This window comes from Oncorhynchus mykiss, chromosome 11 (assembly GCF_057628025.1).
Source record: "Oncorhynchus mykiss isolate SJ-2025 chromosome 11, ASM5762802v1, whole genome shotgun sequence".
NCBI lineage: Eukaryota > Metazoa > Chordata > Actinopteri > Salmoniformes > Salmonidae > Oncorhynchus > Oncorhynchus mykiss.
In genome coordinates this window covers 811,216-834,058 of record NC_143032.1, presented here as the reverse complement: position 1 = coordinate 834,058, position 22,843 = coordinate 811,216, and the positions used below count along the sequence as shown (strand labels likewise).

The window sequence follows — 22,843 nt, the reverse complement described above, 5'->3', positions numbered from 1 at the left end:
TATAAAACCCCATCAGGTGTCCTATTGGTGGCAATATAAAACCCCATCAGGTGTCCTATTGGTGGCAATATAAAACCCTATCAGGTGTCCTGTTGGGGGCAATATAAAACCCCATCAGGTGTCCTCTTGGTGGCAATATAAAACCCCATCAGGTGTCCTGTTGGTGGCAATATAAAACCCCATCAGGTGTCCTCTTGGTGGCAATATAAAACCCCATCAGGTGTCCTGTTGGTGGCAATATAAAACCCCATCAGGTGTCCTCTTGGTGGCAATATAAAACCCCATCAGGTGTCCTATTGGTGGTAATATAAAACCCCATCAGGTGTCCTGTTGGTGGCAATATAAAACCCTATCAGGTGATCTCCACCCATTGAAAACCCCATCAGGTGGATTTATAAAAGTCAGCAAATTAAGGCAGATAACAGAAGAATACATGTTCACTGTTCAACGTATAGAACAATCAGAAAACATATAGACAGTATGAATGGGAGCATCATGCACAACTCCTACACCCATCAAACTCAACTCAGGACCTCCAAGCCAGATGCATTGCCTTTTTTCATTGTTCCCCTCTAAATCAGGGACTGATTTAGACCTGGGACATGAGGTGTGCGCAATTATCCCGTAGAACAGTAAACCAGCAGGCTCTGGAACTGGTAGGGTAAGAGTTGAATACCCCTCTCCAATAGGAGGCTCGCTATAGGCTGGCTGTAGAACAGCGTAGGATGGGATATGTACCTCAGGCTTTTTGCATAATATAGCATTTTGTTTTTCTCCACAAAACCTTGATATTTGATCATTTAATTTACAATAGAATGTGATCTTGGTCACAACCATACCATTTAGAGTACAATCATATGGATATTTTCTAATTCATTTTAGTTTTAGCGTCATTTTATAGTCCAAAACAATCTAACTGGTGAAAATACTTCAAAATGCTATACAGCAATAGCATTCATAATCGGCATCTCTATAAGTCATATATTAAAGATTTCAATATTTCAAAAAAAATTATGCAATTTGTATATTCTTAATAAAATAATTAATTTGTCAGTGATACAGATTATATATTTTTTCTTTCAATCTACATAAATGAGTTAGAAAATATTAGTGTGATTCTCTATGGTAACATTATAGGCAGAAATATCAATAGACCCATAGTACAAATGTTTGATTTAGAAAGTAGGTTACACAGTATTCAGTCCCACAGCTCAAATGGAAGCACTGTGCTCAGGGATGGAAGTTAAATTACATTTTCAGACTGGGCTAGTAGAAAATGTGTCAAAAACACAGGCACTGAGTGAGAACAACATCCCTCGCTCTCTTATAGCCCAACGTCATAAATTAGATGACATCTGAAATAATTACAAATCATTTAACCAAAATGTAATATGTAAAAATATTAAAAGGATACAGGCCCAGTCAAAAACGATTTCCTGTGTTTTATCTATATTTCCACACTAGGAGGTTGGAATAACACTGTGGAATGATGATAGTGCCCTTTAAGTGTAAGAACGGTTTGAAAAGACCGGCTGAAATGTAAGACTCTTTTGTTGAGATTGAGTTTTGTCCTTCCATGGTCACCATGCAGTAAATAGACCAATAAGAAAGAGTTCCAAACCTCTCTGCCAATAACAGCTAATGTTCTGTTTTCCCCTCCCCACTCAGACCACTCCCAGACAGCCAGAGCTAAAATCTTGCCCTTTGCTAAGAATGCATTTTGTCCTTCTTTGTGACCATTTTAATTGACAACAATCCCAGTAAGGTAGTTAATTATTACCCAGAAATGATTTGATATTGAGATAAAAACAGCTGCATTGGACCGTTAAGTCATTTCACAATGGATTTAGCTTTTAAATAATCCCATTTTTCCCAAATCTCAACAATGTCTCTGAGCAGAGCAGGGATATTATGGATAAGGGAATGCACCCAAATGGCTCTCTATTTCCTAATAGTGCCCCCGGGCTCCCGTCAATAGGCAGCCATAGGGCTAAGGTCTGAAGTAGTGCACTATATATAGGGAATAGGGAGCCATAGGGCTCTGGTCTGAAGTAGTGCACTATATATAGGGAATAGGGTTCTATACGGCTCTGGTCTGAAGTAGTGCACTATATATAGGGAATAGGGCTCTGGTCTGAAGTAGTGCACTATATATAGGGAATAGGGAGCCATAGGGCTCTGGTCTGAAGTAGTGCACTATATATAGGGAATAGGGCTCTGGTCTGAAGTAGTGCACTATATATAGGGAATAGGCAGCCATAGGGCTCTGGTCTGAAGTAGTGCACTATATATAGGGAATAGGGAGCCATAGGGCTCTGGTCTGAAGTAGTGCACTATATATAGGGAATAGGGAGCCATAGGGCTCTGGTCTGAAGTAGTGCACTATATATAGGGAATAGGGAGCCATAGGGCTCTGGTCTGAAGTAGTGCACTATATATAGGGAATAGGGAGCCATTTGGGACAAAGTCACTGATACCTAAAGTAAGATTGCATTTCCAGGTTATAAATATCAAACTGCTGCTTGAACCTACGTTTAGCAGGCATTTTTATCTGAAAATAAATTTAAAATCATAAAATAAAAAACAAAAAACAAATTACAAGTAAAAGTCAATCATAGATGGAGAACCAGGAAGTTATGGTTCATCAATCATCAGTTTCACAGATGACGTGCTGACCAAGGGGCTTACGGAGGGACTGCTGTACCATACCAGAGCCTTGGGCACCATTATGCTTTAGGATGAAACACAGGGGTTGACCACCCCCCTTACTCCGGTCAACTGGGACGGAGCACAGAGACGTCATGGGAAACAGGGTTATGAGGACGTTGTGATTCTAGTGGGGGTGTGTCTGTGTGTGTCTGTGTGTGTCTGTAAACGCAACACAGTGTTTCAATGGCCACAACGGTCTGCTTCCTAAAGCTAGAAAAAGTCCCTGAGGTTGACATTCAGCAACGTTTAAAGATTCCCTACTGACCATGTCCCCAAACAGAACAGCAACTAACACCAGTTACCCTCTGTGTTGTGTTAGTGTGGAGGGGCAGGCTTGGCTCCAGCACACGGCATCAGCGTATGGTCACAGATACATGACTCAGATTACACAATCGAGCGTTCACTTTTATGTTAGTCTCACTTTCTTTTTTCCAAATTAAATGTTCGCTGCCATTTCATACAGCAATAATTACCAACTGCTTTTGCTAAGATTTGGAAGGCAAGAACGGAATCTCATTAACAATAGTCAGGGGAGCGAGAAATCACAGCTTCTTCCAACAGCAGTTTACCTACCGTCCCCACTAATTCACTGCATAGCCCAGAACACAGTTGGCAGTTCAGGTCCGGTTGATTGTCTGAACGTTGCAGGGGGTTCTGGGACAGATTCTGACAGACCAATCAGAGACTCCAGGAGACAGGCCCCAGGGTCACTGGCCTGTGATTGGCTGCTGGGGTAACTAGGCAACTGGAAGTGAAAGAAGCTGTCCATGTGTTGGTATTCCTTTAGGGAGTTGTAGAGGGAGGAAGTACCCAGACAGAAACCATCAAAGAACTCCAAGTCAGACTCTGAGGACAGGCTGGCAGCGGTGCCATCTACTGAGGAAGAGGGGGTGTTGGGGAAGTCTACTGAGGAAGAGGGGGTGTTGGGGCAGTCTACTGAGGAAGAGGGGGTGTTGGGGCAGTCTACTGAGGAAGAGGGCATGTTGGAGACACTGCAGCCGCTGTGGTGGAACAGAGCGTTGCCTTGGTTAGCGTTATCATCTAACAGTTGTGTTATGGCCATGGCCCGGTTGTCTCTGTGCACCTCCAGATTGTTATTATCCTCTTGGAAGTCTGCCGTAATAAACCCTGTCAATATCCACGGCTGTTGCTGTAGACGTTGCTCGGGGCAGCAGCGGTTGTCATTGACAACGCGGTTGTTTACATTGTAGTCGTCGATGTCACTGAAGCTGAGGATGCAGCTCAGTCCGTTCTCATCCACATCATCTAGTAGAGGGCCATCCCCCCGGGAGCGCCGCCCTAACCCCACCACTAACTCCGCCCCTTCCTCTGAGTATTCACTCCCCCCAGAGGAGGCAGAGGAGTCGGTCATGTCGCTACTACAGCTGTTCTCCCTGACCGCCGCCAGCTTTGAGATGAAGTGGAAGGAGGAGCGGTCTGGGACGGAGGGGAGGTTGGACAAGGGGTTGTAGTAGTGACATGGGGCGGTCTCTTCCAGGTCCTCTTCCTCTGGTCCAGACGTCTCCTCCAGTCTCTTCTCCAGCTCTAGCTTCATGATGGTGTGGATGTAGTGGGTCTGAACCCGGCTGGAGTTGAACTCTTTACGACCTTCCTGGTTACCGCAGCCATCCTTAGTGCAGCCGCAGGGAAATGACGAGTGGTCCATCTGGGGAGAGAAGAGAACGTTAAAAATCAGGTTCTGCTTTGTCCCTGAGGGTTCAGAATATTGTAGTACAGTGGACAAATAACCACTGCTCATATTGTTATGAATATAAAGTATTTAAAAACATGAGAGGTCAGTTTACTATTAACATTGAAGTTGAATAAATGTTCATATGTGAGTTTTCATTAGCAAAGTGTCTTACCTGACACTTGATGCCTGCCAGGCTGCAGGCGCAGGTCTCTGGCTCACAGAAACCCTGGCAGTCACACCCACAGTCCTCCCTGGACACTCTGAGCTGCTGCAGCTGCCTCTTCTCCTCCTTCTCCACCTTCACCCCCGCAGCCTTCAGCAGGGCATGTCTCCTCTTGGAGGGGTAGGGGTGGAGGAAGGAGCCGTCGTCTAGGTTACAGCTGCTAATGTCCATCTCGTCCTCTGGGATGTCTTCGACGGTGAGGCGGTCAGCCTCCTCTGACTCCACCGTGCCTCCCTTAGTCAGCTACGAGGGAGAGACGGGGGATCATTGTGATACACGTATACATGTTCTCAGGAAGTTATAATCAACTCCCAACTAAACAAAGTGTTCAACACCAACTCATTTGAAAGAATCAGACTTGCTATTAAAACCTTTTCACAATCAGACATCACTGCATTAGCTAACCCAGACATGGGGAACTGTGTGTCTCGTTTCCCTGTACTCAGTCAAGGCCTCAATACATACATCTCCCAGGTCTGACCTTCTGTTTGAGAGCATCCAGTTTCTCCTCTCGGAGGCGGTCGAGGAGTTTCTCCCGGCGGAGGGTGTGTTGCTCCACAGCGTACTCATCCAGGGTGTACCTGCGGAGGGCGCTGTGGCGTTGCATCATGCCCAGAGAACAGCCCCCCCTACTGGGCACGCTGCTGTAGCCCTGGCACCGCGGGAACAGGAACACTGTCAGCATGTCAAAGGTCACGTTGCCCCGCCCACCCTGCTCACACTTAGCCTTCTTCAGGATGGACTTGGCTGGAGAGAGAGGAAGAGAAAGAGAAGAAAAGAGAGAGCGGGAGAGAGAGAGAGGGAGGGGGAGAGACTGGTGTTATCACACTGGTCATTCCTCAAGAGCTTTGAAGAACAAGAGACATTCACAGTGTTAACTAACCTCCAGACAAGCTTTAATGCCATACAACTCTCCTTCTGTGGCCTCCAACTGCTCTTAAATGCTAGTAAAACTAAATGCATGCTCTTCAACCGATTGCTGTCCGTACCCACCCACCCGACCAGCATCACTACTCTGGACGGTTCTGACTTAGAATATGTGAACAACTACAAATACCTAGGTGTCTGGTTAGACTGTAAACTCTCCTTCCAGACTCACATTAAACATCTCCAATCCAAAATTAAATCTAGAATCGGCTTCCTATTTTGAAACAAAGCATCCTTCACTCATGCTGCCAAACATACCCTCGTAAAACTGACCATCCTACCGATCCTTAACTTCGGCGATGTCATTTACAAAATAGCCTCCAACACTCTACTCAACAAATTGGATGCAGTCTATCACAGTGCCTTCCGTTTTGTCACCAAAGCCCCATATACCACCCACCACTGCGACCTGTACGCTCTCGTTGGCTGGCCCTCACTACATATCCGTCGCCAGACCCACTGGCTCCAGGTCATCTATTAGTCTTTGCTAGGTAAAGCCGCGCCTTATCTCAGCTCACTGGTCACCATAACAACACCCACCCGTAGCAACACCCACCCGTAGCAACACCCACCCGTACCTCCAGCAGGTATATCCCACTGGTCATCCCCAAAGCCAACACCTCCTTTGGCCACCTTTCCTCCAGTTCTCTGCTGCCAATGACTAGAACAAATTGCAAAAATCACTGAAGCTGGAGACTCATATCTCCATCACTAGCTGTCAGAGCAGCTCACATATCACTGCACCTGTACATAGCCCATCTGTAAATAGTCCACCCAATCTACCTACCTCATCCCCATACTGTATATCTTTTTTTGCTCCTTTGCACCCCAGTATCTCTACTTGCACATTCATCTGCTGCATATCTATCACTACAGTGTTTAATTGCTAAATTGTAATTATTCCGCCACTACGGCCTATTTATTGCCTTACCTCCCTAATCTTACCTCATTTGCACACAATGTATATAGATTTTTCTATTGTGTTATTGACTGTATGTTTGTTTATTCCATGTGTAACTCTGTGTTGTTGTTTTTTGTCTCACTGCTTTGCTTTATCTTGGCCAGGTAGCAGTTAAATAAAGGTGAAAAAAACAAACAGGAACTTCAGTTCAAGTCACAAAGCAACTGCACTCCCCTCTACTGCCACTAGATGGAACCATGCATCAGATAACATGGAGGAGAGGCTGGTGAAACATCAGGACTGTTGAACGGAGTGACACCACAGAAGAAATGTTTTGAAAAGGAAATAGGTTGGGATTAGGAGGAGAGAGTGAGGGAGGGAGCGGAGGAAGGGAGACAGGGTTCGTAGACGGTCCAACCATATGTTTCTATACAGACACAGTAGACAGTCCAACCAACAAGAGGCTCCCACGCTGAGGTCTGTCCAACGCTGGTCCGACCAAGCTGACTCCACACTCCAAGACTGCTTCCATCACGTGGACTGGGACATGTTTCGTATTGCGTCAGATAACAATATTGACGAATACGCTGATTCGGTGTGCGAGTTCATTAGAACGTGCGTTGAAGATGTCGTTCCCATAGCAACGATTAAAACATTCCCTAACCAGAAACCGTGGATTGATGGCAGCATTCGTGTGGAACTGAAAGCGCGAACCACTGCTTTTAAATCAGTGCAAGGTGTCTGGTAACATGACCGAATACAAACAGTGCAGCTATTCCCTCCGCAAGGCTATCAAACAAGCTAAGCGTCAGTACAGAGACAAAGTAGAATCTCAATTCAACGGCTCAGACACAAGAGGCATGTGGCAGGGTCTACAGTCAATCACGGACTACAGGAAGAAATCCAGCCCAGTCACGGACCAGGATGTCCTGCTCCCAGGCAGACTAAATAACTTTTTTGCCCGCTTTGAGGACAATAAAGTGCCACTGACACGGCCTGCAACGAAAACATGCGGCCTCTCCTTCACTGCAGCCGAGGTGAGTAAAACATTTAAACGTGTTAACCCTCGCAAGGCTGCAGGCCCAGACGGCATCCCCAGCCGCGCCCTCAGAGCATGCGCAGACCAGCTGGCCGGTGTGTTTACGGACATATTCAATCAATCCAGTCTGCTGTTCCCACATGCTTCAAGAGGGCCACCATTGTTCCTGTTCCCAAGAAAGCTAAGGTAACTGAGCTAAATGACTACCGCCCCGTAGCACTCACATCCGTCATCATGAAGTGCTTTGAGAGACTAGTCAAGGACCATATCACCTCCACCCTACCTGACACCCTAGACCCACTCCAATTTGCTTACCGCCCAAATAGGTCCACAGACGATGCAATCTCAACCACACTGCACACTGCCCTAACCCATCTGGACAAGAGGAATACCTATGTGAGAATGCTGTTCATTGACTACAGCTCGGCATTCAACACCATAGTACCCTCCAAGCTCGTCATCAAGCTCGAGACCCTGGGTCTCGACCCCGCCCTGTGCAACTGGGTACTGGACTTCCTGACGGGCCGCCCCCAGGTGGTGGGCGGGCCGCCCCCATTTGGGCGGTAAGCATGTTTCTATACAAACAAACAGACAGTAGACAGTCCAACCATATGTTTCTAAACAGACAGTAGACAGTCCAACCATATGTTTCTATACAGACAGTAGACAGTCCAACCATATGTTTCTAAACAGACAGTAGACAGTCCAACCATATGTTTCTATACAGACAGTAGACAGTCCAACCATATGTTTCTAAACAGACAGTAGACAGTCCAACCATATGTTTCTATACAGACAGACAGTAGACAGTCCAACCATATGTTTCTATACAGGCAGACAGTAGACAGTCCAACCATATGTTTCTATACAGACAGACAGTAGACAGTCCAACCATATGTTTCTATACAGGCAGACAGTAGACAGTCCAACCATATGTTTCTATACAGGCAGACAGTAGACAGTCCAACCATATGTTTCTATACAGACAGACAGTAGACAGTCCAACCATATGTTTCTATACAGGCAGACAGTAGACAGTCCAACCATATGTTTCTATACAAACAAACAGACAGTAGACAGTCCAACCATATGTTTCTAAACAGAGAGACAGACAGTAGACAGTCCAACCATATGTTTCTATACAGGCAGACAGTAGACAGTCCAACCATATGTTTCTATACAAACAAGACAGTAGACAGTCCAAACATATGTTTTTAAACAGACAGTAGACAGTCCAACCATATGTTTCTATACAGACACAGTAGACAGTCCAACCATATGTTTCTATACAGACAGACGGTCCAACCATGTTTCTATACAGACAGACAGTAGACAGTCCAACCATATGTTTCTATACAGACAGACAGTAGACAGTCCAACCATATGTTTCTAAACAGACAGACAGTAGACAGTCCAACCATATGTTTCTAAACAGACAGACAGTAGACAGTCCAACCATATGTTTCTATACAGACAGACAGTAGACAGTCCAACCATATGTTTCTAAACAGACAGACAGTAGACAGTCCAACCATATGTTTCTAAACAGACAGACAGTAGACAGTCCAACCATATGTTTCTATACAGACAGTAGACAGTCCAACCATATGTTTCTATACAGACAGACAGTAGACAGTCCAACCATATATTTCTAAACAGACAGTAGACAGTCCAACCATATGTTTCTATACAGACAGACAGTAGACAGTCCAACCATATGTTTCTATACAGACAGACAGTAGACAGTCCAACCATATATTTCTAAACAGACAGTAGACAGTCCAACCATATGTTTCTATACAGACAGACAGTAGACAGTCCAACCATATGTTTCTATACAGACAGACAGTAGACAGTCCAACCTATGTCTCCTACAGGTATGTTTTTTCTCTATATTTAAGACATAAGTTCCTTACACCACCGAACATAAGTTCTTGGGGTGGCAGGTAGCCTAATGGTTAGAGCGTTGGACTGTTAACCGAAAGGTTGCAAGATCAAATCCCTGAGCTGACAAGGTAAAAATCTGTCGTTCTGCCCATTAACAAGGGCGTCATTGAAAATAAGAATTTGTTCTTAACTGACTTGCCTAGTAAAATAAATAAAATTAAGTGAACATTTTTTAAACACATTTTTAATACATCTATTATATCTTTATATATGACACATTTTACTTCACTACATTCCTAAAGAAAATAATGTACTTTTTACTCCAAACATTTTCCCTGACACCCAAAAGTACTTGGGTGTCATCACACACCTGGTGTCCTGCTAGATTCTGGCCAGCCACAACATCACAGATCACACACCTGGTGTCCTGCTAGATTCACACACTTATCAACAGAATATCCCTGGTCATCCCTACTGCCTCCGATCTGGTGGACTCACTAAACACACATGCTTCTTTTGTAAATTATGTCTGAGTGTTGGAGTGTGCCCCTGGCTAGCTGTAAAAATATAAAATAATAATAATAATACAATTGTTCTGTCTAGTTTGCTTAATATAAGTATATTTTAGAAATTACATTTACTTTTGATACTTAAGTATATTTAAAACCAAATACTAGTATAATTTTACCGGGTGACATCCACCTTTACTTGAGGCATTTTTTATTAAAAGGCTGTGTTTCCTTTTACTCAAGTTTGGGGCCTGCCCTCCACTGCATATGCTTCTCCCCACGTTGGAGGAACCAGCAGCTACTCTTCCTGGGGTTTATTATGGATCCCCATTAGTTATTGACAAGGCAGCAGCTACTCTTCCTGGGGTTTATTATGGATCCTCATTAGTTCCTGTCAAGGCAGCAGCTACTCTTCCTGGGGGTTTATTATGGATCCTCATTAGTTCCTGTCAAGGCAGCAGCTACTCTTCCTGGGGTTTATTATGGATCACCATTAGTTATTGACAAGGCAGCAGCTACTCTTCCTGGGGTTTATTATGGATCCTCATTAGTTCCTGTCAAGGCAGCAGCTACTCTTCCTGGGGTTTATTATGGATCACCATTAGTTATTGACAAGGCAGCAGCTACTCTTCCTGGGGTTTATTATGGATTCTCATTAGTTCTTGCCAAGGCAGCAGCTACTCTTCCTGGGGTTTATTATGGATCCCCATTAGTTCCTGCCAAGGCAGCAGCTACTCTTCCTGGGGTTTATTATGGATCCTCATTAGTTCCTGGTAAGGCAGCAGCTACTCTTCCTGGGGTTTATTATGGATCCCCATTAGTTCCTGCCAAGGCAGCAGCTACTCTTCCTGGGGTTTATTATGGATCCCCATTAGTTCCTGCCAAGGCAGCAGCTACTCTTCCTGGGGGTTTATTATGGATCCTCATTAGTTCCTGTCAAGGCAGCAGCTACTCTTCCTGGGGGTTTATTATGGATCCTCATTAGTTCCTGTCAAGGCAGCAGCTACTCTTCCTGGGGTTTATTATGGATCCTCATTAGTTCCTGTCAAGGCAGCAGCTACTCTTCCTGGGGGTTTATTATGGATCCTCATTAGTTCCTGTCAAGGCAGCAGCTACTCTTCCTGGGGTTTATTATGGATCCTCATTAGTTCCTGTCAAGGCAGCAGCTACTCTTCCTGGGGTTTATTATGGATCCTCATTAGTTCTTGCCAAGGCAGCAGCTACTCTTCCTGGGGGTTTATTATGGATCCCCATTAGTTCCTATCAAGGCAGCAGCTACTCTTCCTGGGGTTTATTATGGATCCCCATTAGTTCCTGCCAAGGCAGCAGCTACTCTTCCTGGGGTTTATTATGGATCACCATTAGTTCTTGCCAAGGCAGCAGCTACTCTTCCTGGGGTTTATTATGGATCCTCATTAGTTCTTGCCAAGGCAGCAGCTACTCTTCCTGGGGGTTTATTATGGATCCTCATTAGTTCTTGCCAAGGCAGCAGCTACTCTTCCTGGGGGTTTATTATGGATCCTCATTAGTTCTTGCCAAGGCAGCAGCTACTCTTCCTGGGGGTTTATTATGGATCCCCATTAGTTCCTATCAAGGCAGCAGCTACTCTTCCTGGGGTTTATTATGGATCCTCATTAGTTCTTGCCAAGGCAGCAGCTACTCTTCCTGGGGTTTATTACAGATACCCATTAGTTCTTGCCAAGGCAGCAGCTACTCTTCCTGGGGGTTTATTATGGATCCCCATTAGTTATTGCCAAGGCAGCAGCTACTCTTCCTGGGGGTTTATTATGGATCCTCATTAGTTCTTGCCAAGGCAGCAGCTACTCTTCCTGGGGTTTATTACAGATACCCATTAGTTATTGCCAAGGCAGCAGCTACTCTTCCTGGGGTTTATTATGGATCCTCATTAGTTCTTGCCAAGGCAGCAGCTACTCTTCCTGGGGTTTATTACAGATACCCATTAGTTATTGCCAAGGCAGCAGCTACTCTTCCTGGGGTTTATTACAGATACCCATTAGTTATTGCCAAGGCAGCAGCTACTCTTCCTGGGGTTTATTATGGATCCCCATTAGTTCCTGCCAAGGCAGAAGCTACTCTTCCTGGGGTCCAGCAAGATTAAGGCAGTTTATACAATTTTTAAAACATTACAATACATTCACAGATCGTGTGCCCTCAGGCCCCTACTCCACCACATATATACAGTACACAATCCATGTGTACATGTGTGTATAGCGGGTATGCTATCGTGTGTGTGTCTCTCTGCAGATATGTTTGTGCTGCTTCCTCAATCAATCTCAGTCAATCTCTCCTCCACTGTGAGCCATGACATGCATATTATTAATATTAGCTCTCTGTGTACATCCAAGGGCCAGCCGTGCTGCCCTGTCCTGAACCAATTGCAATTTTCCTAAATCCTTTCTTGTGGCACCTGACCACACGACTGAACAGTAGTCCAGGTGCAACAAAACTAGGGCCTGTAGGACCTGTCTTGTTGATAGAGTTGTTAAGAAGGTAGAAACTAGGGCCTGTAGGACCTGTCTTGTTGATAGAGTTGTTAAGAAGGCAGAGCAGCGCTTTATTATAGACAGACTTCTCCCCATCTTAGCCTCTGTTGTATCAATATGTTTTGACCATGACAGTTTACATTCCAGGGTTACTCCAAGCAGTTTAGTCACCTCAACTTGCTTAATTTCCACATGATTTATTACAAGATTTAGTGAATGATTTGTCCCAAATCAATGGTTTAAGTTGTTGAAATATTTAGGACTAACTTATTCCTTGCCACCCACTCTGAAACTAACTGCAGCTCTTTGTTAAGTGTTGCAGTCATTTCAGTCACTGTAGTAGATGACATGTATAGTGTTGAGTCATCCACATACATAGACACACTGGCTTTCCTCAAAGCCAGTGGGAATTCATTACTTTGAAAAAAGTAAAAGGGCCTAGACAGCTGCCTTGGGGAATTCCTGATTCTACCAGGGTTATGTTGGTGAGGCTTCTATTAAAGAACACTGTGTTCTGTTAGACAGGTAACTCATTATCCACAATATAGCAGGGGGCTAGTAAAGCCATAACACAAGTTTTTCCAGCAGTAGACTATGATCGATAATGTCAAAAGCTGCAATGAAGTCTAACAAAACTGTCCCTACAATCTTTTCATCATCAATTTCTCTCAGCCAATCATGAGTCATTTGTGTAAGTGCTGTGATTGTTGACTGTCCTTCCCTATAAGCATGCTGAAAGTTTGTCATTTTGTTTACTGTAAAATAGCATTGTATTTGGTCAAACAATTTTTCCAAAAGTTTACTAAAGGTTTGGTAACCAGCTGATTGGTCAGCTATTTGAGCCAGTAAAGGGGACTTTACTATTCTTGGGTAGGGGAATGACTTTAGCTTCCCTCCAGGCCTGAGGGCGCACGCTTTCTAGTAGGGTTAAAATGAAGATGTGGCAATATCGTCTGCTATTATCCTCAGTAATATTTCCATCCAAGTTGTCAGACCTCGGTGGCTTGTCATTGTTGATAGACAATGTTTTCACCTCTTCCACACTAACTTTAGAGAATTTAAAATTACAATGTTTCAAAATTTGGTCAGTTATATTTGGATGTGTAGTGTCAGCATTTGCATGTTATGCCTCCTACATTTGCTAATCTTTCCAATGGGAAAAAAGTAATTAAAGTAGTTGGCAATATCATTTGGTTTTGTGATGAATGAGCCATCTGATTCAATTAATGATGGAGCCGAGTTTGCCTTTTTCCCCAGAATTTAATTTAAGGTGCTCCAAAGCTTTTTACTATCATTCATCTAGGTTTCATAGTGTAGTTTATTTTTCCGTTGATTGTCTTGCTCCTCTTGCTGTGCTCCATCGACTCTGCTATCAGGTGGGGGAGCTCCGGGCAACACCGGCCAGTCGGGTAACAAGGTGGAGATGCATCCAACAAGCGCAAACGCCATCAAGCCACCGGCGTAGAAAATGTAAACATTCCACTCTGCGTTTTCCTCAGTTTCATAGTAGACAGGCGACCTGCGTGATCAGTGAAGCGACCTCAACCTCAAGCCTATAATTCTCGGCAAGCAAACAATTACAGCATTGGAACTCTGAGGGATCCGGTTTGTCCTGAAATAAAGTGTAGTAGATGAAGCTCCTACAGCTCTGGAAACATTCATTTACTTCTTCAGTCAAAGAGGAGAAAACTCATCGGGGACTAACTTCATTAGCTTAATGGCTAACAGCTTAGCATCTCTGTCAAGTCGACTTCAACACGTCTGATAAGTGGGATTCTGGGACAACAAATAGCGGTCCTTGCTGTTAAAAGCCGCGTCACGGAATCCATGCAAAAATAAGTTCTGTATTCATATTTAATGAATAGTGGTTTGTTTCAATCAAAAATAAGAAACCAAGTGTTTTCCAGCTGCACACTCTGATGACGTGTTTTTTTTCCTTCAGACTCCATGAAATGACTACCTCTTCCTAAATATTTGGTATTCACTGCAGGCCTCCCTTTATGGTCTCAAACTGGTCTTGAATGTACAAATAAATTAGTTCATGACCTTTACCAGAGCTAGAACTCTGCCAGAGACTGTTAGCAGTAGCAACTGTTGTTTTCTCTGTAATTGATTATGGTTACTTGTTGTATATGCATGCAAGCCTCTGTCTTACAGAGACTGGACTCTGTTTATCATGCAGCCTTGTGCTTTATTACAAATGTCAAGTCACTTACCCACCATTGCACCTTGTACCAAATGGAAGGTTGGACCTCTATATGCACAGAAAGATACATTTGTATGTGTTCACCTACAAAGCCCTTTTGGGTAAACTCCCTCTTTACCTCTGTGGTCCGGTCTCCTTCCCCACCAGCAGTTACCATACCCGGTCTGCTAGGTGGTTGCTACTTTGCTAAGTCCCCCAGGACATTCACAGTATTAGGCAAGACTCGTCTTGTGCACCAGAGGCATGGAATAGTCTACAATCCACGATTCATCTAGATATGTTGGTGCCACTGACTGACTTTAAAATATTGATGGGAGACTGTTAGAGGAGTGTAAATGCTTTTAGGCTGCATTAGTTTGTTGTGTGTTTTAATGATGTAATGTATTGATTGTTGCCGTCTTCTCCCTTGAAAAAGAGACTGTGTCTAAATGGGCTTATCCTGGTTAAATAAAAAAAAACTGTCTCCATTAGATGAACACAGAAAGTATCCTCTATTCATCGCTCCAACATGCTTTAGTCCCCCTCTCTATTGCTCTCCCCCCATCCCTCCCTCCCTACTCTTCCAGGCAGGCAGGCAGCACCTGTGCTGGATGAGTGCCCAGGGCCCAGACAAGGCTCTGTGTGTTCTCCCTGTCTAGCCATCTTCCTCTCTCTCTGGCACCATCCTGGGAACCCTAACAACTGTTTGCCCTTCTGTCCACAGACCCAAAAAATGACCACAGTCCCCTAAATGCCAGACCGACAGACAGACAGAGACTAGACCCCACACAGTTAGTTTTACCTTCCTATCAGTCTGAGTGAGAGGTGTATCTCTGCTTCCCCTAGGGCTGTAAGCAGGTAGGATAAGCGCTAACCTATCCTAATACATAATTCATGTTTTGAGAGAATCTATGGGCCTGGGGGAAAAAAAAACGTATTCATCCATGACCAGCCTTTCAAAGCACTTCATGGCTACAGCCGTGGGTGCTACGGGTCTGTAGTCATTTAGGCAGGTTACCTTAGTGTTCTTGGGCACAGGCACTATGTTGGTCTCCTTAAAACATGTTGGTATTACAGACTCGGACAGGGAGAGGTTGAAAATGTCAGTGAAGACACTTGCCAGTTGGTCAGCACATGCTCGGAGTACACGTCCTGGTAATCCATCTGGCCCCACAGCCTTGTGAATGTTGACCTGTCTAAAGGTCTTACTCACGTCGGCTGCGGAGAGCGTGATCGCACAGTCTTCCGGTACAGCTGGTGCTCTCATGCATGTTTCAGTGTTATTTGAGCCGAAGCGAGCATAGAAAGGTTTAGCTCGTCCGTTAGGCTTGTGTCACAGGGCAGCTCTCGGCTGTACTTCCCTTTGTAGTCTGTAATGGTATGCAGGCCCTGCCACATCTGACAAGAGTCAGAGCCGGTGTAGTACTCTGTACCGGTACCCCCTGTATTTTGCCTCGTTATTCTTATTGTGCTACTTTTTATTATAGTCTACTCTGTAAATATTTTCTTAACCAACAGTGCAGTTCAAGAAGAGTTAAGGGCTTGTAAGTAAGCATCACTTGTTGTATTCGGCACATGTGACAAATAAAGTTTGCTTTGATTTGAGATGGAGGGGGGGGGGGGCGTCAGTGCAGATAGCCCGGGTAACCATTTAATGAACTATTTAGCAGTCTTATGGGAGAAGCTGTTTAGGAGCCTGTCGGTCCGAGCGCCGATGCTTCGGTACCATTTGCCGGACAATAGCACAATCTATGGCTTGGGTGGCTGGAGCCCATTGTTCAGCCTTTCCCGACACCGCCTGGTACAGAGGTCCTGGATGGCAGGGAGATCTGCCTCAGTGATGCACTGGGCCGTCCGCACACCATCTGCAGTGCTTTGTGGTCAAGGTGGTGCGTTTGACATACCAAGCAGTGATGCACTGGGCCGTCCGCACCACCATCTGCAGTGCTTTGTGGTCAAGGGTGTGCGTTTGGCAGTGATGCTGCCAGTTAAGACGTTCTCCGTGTTACAGCTGTAGAACATTTTGTGGATATGAGGGCCCATGCCAAATCTTCTCAGCCTCCTGAGGTTAGTGGAGATTAGTGAAAGCGTAGTGAAGGTTAGTGAAGCCTGAGGAAGTAGATTAGATACTCACTGTTGTAGTGTGTGTCTGGAGAGCCAGGGTTGCTGGGTGTTGAGTCAAGGGTGTCTGAGTAGCAGCTCTCGCCCTCCGAGTCCCACCCGGAGTAAGCTGAGGATGACAGGGAGGAGGACGAGGAGTAGCACTGGTCCTCATCACAGACCTCCTCAAACTTCCTCTTCAGTAGACCGCTCATGGCTCTAGCTAGCATGGAGCTGATCTGAGAAACACAGGGAGAGGAGACAGGGTTATTAGCATGGGGCTAGCTAGCATGGGCCTGATCTGAGGAACACAGGGAGTGGAGAGAGGGGTTATTAACATGTTTACAATTAGCATAATCAGCATGTCATAACTGCAGTGGGTTGTGATTATGGTAATGATTATAGGCGTCCTACACAAGAAGGCCTCAGGGTTAATATAAGTCGAATTAAACTAACTATTATCATATCATCTGATTATCCTGCTATGAATAATATCCATAGCCTACTATAATAAAGCCTGAAAACCCCTGGTGGTACTCATGGGCATATGTTCTCTAATCAGAGCATAGGCCTAATAGGCTGGATTTGCTACGACCATAAACAGATGAGTGAAATGTACGATGGAAATTGCTGAGTACAAGCTAGCCCTGTGCTGCCATGTGAGGCCCTGCAGAACACACCTCAGACACAGAGAGAGTGACGGGGGGTGAGAGCGAGAGGGGGGGTGAGAGTGAGAGAGCGAGAGGGGGGGTGAGAGCGAGAGAGGGGTGAGAGCGAGAGAGGGGTGAGAGCGAGAGAGCGAGATGGGGGTGAGAGCGAGAGAGCGAGAGGGGGGGGTGAGAGCGAGAGTGGGGTGAGAGTGAGAGAGCGAGAGCGAGAGGGGGGGTGAGAGCGAGAGGGGGGTGAGAGCGAGAGGGGGGTGAGAGCGAGAGGGGGGTGAGAGCGAGAGAGCGAGGGGGGTGAGAGCGAGAGAGCGGGGGGGGTGAGAGCGAGAGAGCGGGGGGGTGAGAGCGAGAGAGCGGGGGGGTGAGAGCGAGAGAGCGGGGGGGGTGAGAGCGAGAGAGCGAGGGGGGGTGAGAGCGAGAGAGCGAGGGGGGGTGAGAGCGAGAGAGCGAGGGGGGGTGAGAGCGAGAGAGCGAGGGGGGGTGAGAGTGAGAGAGCGAGGGGGGGTGAGAGCGAGAGAGCGAGGGGGGGTGAGAGCGAGAGAGCGAGGGGGGTGAGAGCGAGAGGGGGTGAGAGCGAGAGAGCGAGGGGGGGTGAGAGGGGGGATGAGAGGGGGGATGAGAATGAGAGAGGGGGGATGAAAGGGGGATGAGAGTGTAATGATGGGTAGAAAACTCAGGATACTAGCCAATGAGGACATGTCAACCTGAACAAGTCTAAAACAGTACTGGTACAGGCCAACCTGAACAGTACTGGTACAGGCCAACCTGAACAGTACTGGTACAGGCCAACCTGAACAGTACTGGTACAGGCCAACCTGAACAGTACTGGTACAGGCCAACCTGAACAGTACTGGTACAGGCCAACCTGAACAGTACTGGTACAGGCCAACCTGAACAGTACTGGTACAGGCCAACCTGAACAGTACTGGTACAGGCCAACCTGAACAGTACTGGTACAGGCCAACCTGAACAGTACTGGTACAGGCCAACCTGAACAGTTTCAGCTGGACTTCCACTGAATCAAAGAGGGAGCTCAGCAGGAGAAGCTCTCTTGAGAAAGACTCTCCCACCCCAAACAAGTCAGACATCTTCCTTAAACAACCCCACAGATGAGCAACCCCAAGCGGAAAGACAACCTCCCAGCACAGAGCACTACTCCCTTACTGAAATGAAGGATAAAATCACCCGGCTGGAGGTAAGGCGGAGCTGGAACAGCAGGTGAGAACAGCAAAGGAGAAGAAGGTCAGAAAGATGTGTGACATAACAACACATTAAAGAGCTGGCAACCCCCACAGAGAAACCAGCAGAACAGTCCACCTCAAATCCTGACCAAAGTCTCAACACTACAGCAGAACAGATAAATGAAGAACCCCAAGCCCAACGGACCCCAGACCCTCCTAGCACCCCCCCCCCCCCAATCAGCCCACCTGATAGCCCTCCTGACAACCCCACCACACCCACAAGCTACAGATTGTACTCCTTATGGACTCCAATGGGAAATAAATACAACACACAGGCTCTAAACTCTGGTCTCCTTTTGTCTGAGGACCAACAAGGGACACCCAGCCACAGAATAATACACACAGGCAAGAACAACCTGAGAACACAGCAGGAAAGGGTGTTAATGAAAAAGCTTCTTCTACTTTCCCCAACACACAACTGGTTATCTCCACCCTGCTACCACAAAAATACTTCCACCCTGCTACCATACAGCGGGTAAATGTAAGTATTTCCCGTGACTGTGTCTCAAAACCAAATGTTTACCTGGCCCACCACTCCACCCTGGACTAGAACAGCCTTTATGACCAGGTCTCAGCTGAGACCAGGAGTCTTCACCACTACCATCCCATCAGCTGAGACCAGGAGTCTTCACCACTAACACCCCATCAGCTGAGACCAGGAGTCTTCACCACTAACATCCCATCAGCTGAGACCAGGAGTCTTCACCACTAGCATCCCATCAGCTGAGACCAGGAGTCTTCACCACTAGCATCCCATCAGCTGAGACCAGGAGTCTTCACCACTAGCATCCCATCAGCTGAGACCAGGAGTATTCACCACTAACACCCAATCAGCTGAGACCAGGAGTCTTCACCACTAACACCCCATCAGCTGAGACCAGGAGTCTTCACCACTAACACCCCATCAGATGAGACCAGGAGTCTTCACCACTAAAATCCCATCAGCTGAGACCAGGAGTCTTCACCACTAACAGCCCATCAGCTGAGACCAGGAGTCTTCACCACTAACATCCCATCAGCTGAGACCAGGAGTCGGAGTCTTTACCACTAACATCCCATCAGCTGAGACCAGGAGTCAGAGTCTTCACCACTAACAGCACATCAGCTGAGACCAGGAGTCTTCACCACTAACATCCCATCAGCTGAGACCAGGAGTCTTCACCACTAACATCCAATCAGCTGAGACCAGGAATCTTCACCACTAACATCCCATCAGCTGAGACCAGGAGTCTTCACCACTAACATCCAATCAGCTGAGACCAGGAGTCTTCACCACCAACATCCCATCAGCTGAGACCAGGAGTCTTCACCACAAACATCCCATCAGCTGAGACCAGGAGTCTTCAACCACTAGCATCCCATCAGCTGAGACCCGGAGTCTTCATGACTAGCACCCCATTAGCTGAGACCAGGAGTCTTCACCATTAGCATCCCATCAGCTGAGACCAGGAGTCAGTCTTCACCACTAACATACCATCAGCTGAGACCAGGAGTCAGTCTTCACCACTAACATCCCATCAGCTGAGACCAGGAGTCTTCACCACTAACATCCCATCAGCTGAGACCAGGAGTCTTCACCACTAGCATCCCATCAGCTGAGACCAGGAGTCTTCACCACTAGCATCCCATCAGCTGAGACCAGGAGTCTTCACCACTAGCATCCCATCAGCTGAGACCAGGAGTCTTCACCACTAGCATCCCATCAGCTGAGACCAGGAGTCTTCACCAATAACATCCCATCAGCTGAGACCAGGAGTCTTCACCACTAGCATCCCATCAGCTGAGACCAGGAGTCTTCACCACTAACATCCCATCAGCTGAGACCAGGAGTCGGAGTCTTCACCACTACCATCCCATCAGCTGAGACCAGGAGTCTTCACCACTAACATCCATCAGCTGAGACCAGGAGTCTTCACCACTACCATCCAATCAGCTGAGACCAGGAGTCTTCACCACTAACATCCATCAGCTGAGACCAGGAGTCTTCACCACTAACACCCCATCAGCTGAGACCAGGAGTCTTCATGACTAGCACCCCATTAGCTGAGACCAGGAGTCTTCACCATTAGCATCCCATCAGCTGAGACCAGGAGTCAGTCTTCACCACTAACATCCCATCAGCTGAGACCAGGAGTCTTCACCACTAACATCCCATCAGCTGAGACCAGGAGTCAGAGTCTTCAACACTAACACCCCATCAGCTGAGACCAGGAGTCTTCATGACTAGCACCCCATTAGCTGAGACCAGGAGTCTTCACCATTAGCATCCCATCAGCTGAGACCAGGAGTCAGTCTTCACCACTAACATCCCATCAGCTGAGACCAGGAGTCTTCACCACTAACATCCCATCAGCTGAGACCAGGAGTCTTCACCACTAGCATCCCATCAGCTGAGACCAGGAGTATTCACCACTAACATCCAATCAGCTGAGACCAGGAGTCTTCACCACTAACATCCCATCAGCTGAGACCAGGAGTCTTCACCACTAGCATCCCATCAGCTGAGACCAGCAGTCGGAGTCTTCACCACTACCATCCCATCAGCTGAGACCAGGAGTCTTCACCACTACCATCCCATCAGCTGAGACCAGGAGTCTTCACCACTAACATCCATCAGCTGAGACCAGGAGTCTTCACCACTAACATCCATCAGCTGAGACCAGGAGTCTTCACCACTAACATCCCATCAGCTGAGACCAGGAGTCTTCACCACTAACATCCCATCAGCTGAGACCAGGAGTCTTCATTGACCCCCCCTGTACACTGCTGCTACTCACAGTTTATCATCTATGCAAAGCCACTTCACCCCCACCTACATGTACAGATTACCTCAACTAGCCTGTACCCCTGTACACTGACTCGGTACCGGTACCCTCTGTATATAGTCATCACATTGTACCTGTAACCCCTGTATATAGCCTCCACATTGACTCTGTGCCGGAACCCCCTGTATATAGCCTCCACACTGACTCTGTACCGGTACCCTGTATATAGCCTCCACACTGACTCTGTACCGGTACCCCCTGTATATAGTCATCACATTGACTCTGTACCTGTACCCCCTGTATATAGCCTTCACATTGACTCTGTACCGGTACCCCCTGTATATAGCCTCCACATTGACTCTGTACCGGTACCCCCTGTATATAGCCTCCACATTGTACCGGTACCCCCTGTATATAGCCTCCACATTGACTCTGTACCGGTACCCCCTGTATATAGCCTCCACACTGACTCAGTACCGGTGCCCCTTGTATATAGCCTCCACATTGACTCTGTACCATAACACTCTGTATATAGCCTCCACATTGACTCTGTACCGTAACACCCTGTATATAGCCTCCACATTGACTCTGTACCATAACACCCTGTATATAGCCTCCACATTGACTCTGTACCAGAACCCCCTGTATATAGCCTTCACATGGACTCTGTACTTGTACCCCCTGTATATAGCCTCCACATTGACTCTGTACCAGAACCCCCTGTATATAGCCTTCACATGGACTCTGTACCAGAACCCCCTGTATATAGCCTTCACATGGACTCTGTACCAGTACCCCCTGTATATATCCTCCACATTGACTCTGTACCGGTACCCCCTGTATATATCCTCCACATTGACTCTGTACCGGTACCCCCTGTATATAGCCTCCACACTGACCTACTCCTCTACCCTACCCCTCTACCCCTCTACCCTACTCCTCTACCCTACTCCTCTGCCCCTCTACCCTACTCCTCTACCCCACTCCTCTATCACTCTACCCCTCTACCCTACCCCTCTACCCTACCCCTCTACCCTACTCTTCTACCCCTCTACCCTACCCTACTCCTCTACCCTACCCCTCTACCCTACTCCTCTACTCCTCTACCCTACTCCTCTACCCTAACCCTCTACCCTACCCCTCTACCACACTGACAGTGTCTGGCAGTGTGCGCTCTGACCGCTCAGAGAGCGAAATGCTCTGAATTTACAATAGGAAAATCTGACAACGCTCTGAATTTACAAACGCCCAGGGCGCACTCTGGCACTCCAGAATGAATTCAATAACACACCCCAGATTAAATATAATAAACACACCCGAAGATGTAAAATGTCTAGCTAGCAATTTGTTATGCTAACAAGCTAGCAAGAGGTTGAATCGCAACAGCATCAACTTCCAGTAGACAGGCAAAGAGCTAGTACGCTTAACTGAAAGGAAACTGTTCGTTTACAGTATACTAAAATGAACTAATAGTATATACACACTCATTAAGTAT

At 46.6% G+C, this 22,843-nt stretch overlaps 1 protein-coding gene across 1 annotated transcript in view; it reads right to left on the bottom strand.

Moving 5' to 3' along the window:
• Nucleotides 1-3,130: 3,130 nt before the first annotated feature.
• The window catches only part of LOC110535152 (cysteine-serine-rich nuclear protein 1b), a 37,214-nt gene continuing 17,501 nt past the window's right edge, over nt 3,131-22,843 (bottom strand). The window contains exons 2-5 of the mRNA XM_021620013.3: nt 16,712-16,916; nt 5,107-5,372; nt 4,575-4,868; nt 3,131-4,375 (exon numbers count right to left, since the gene is read on the bottom strand). Coding sequence (XP_021475688.3) covers nt 3,296-4,375; nt 4,575-4,868; nt 5,107-5,372; nt 16,712-16,907 — 1,836 coding nt within the window. The 5' untranslated portion in view covers nt 16,908-16,916 and the 3' untranslated portion in view covers nt 3,131-3,295. The remainder of the gene's footprint in view (nt 4,376-4,574; nt 4,869-5,106; nt 5,373-16,711; nt 16,917-22,843) is intronic.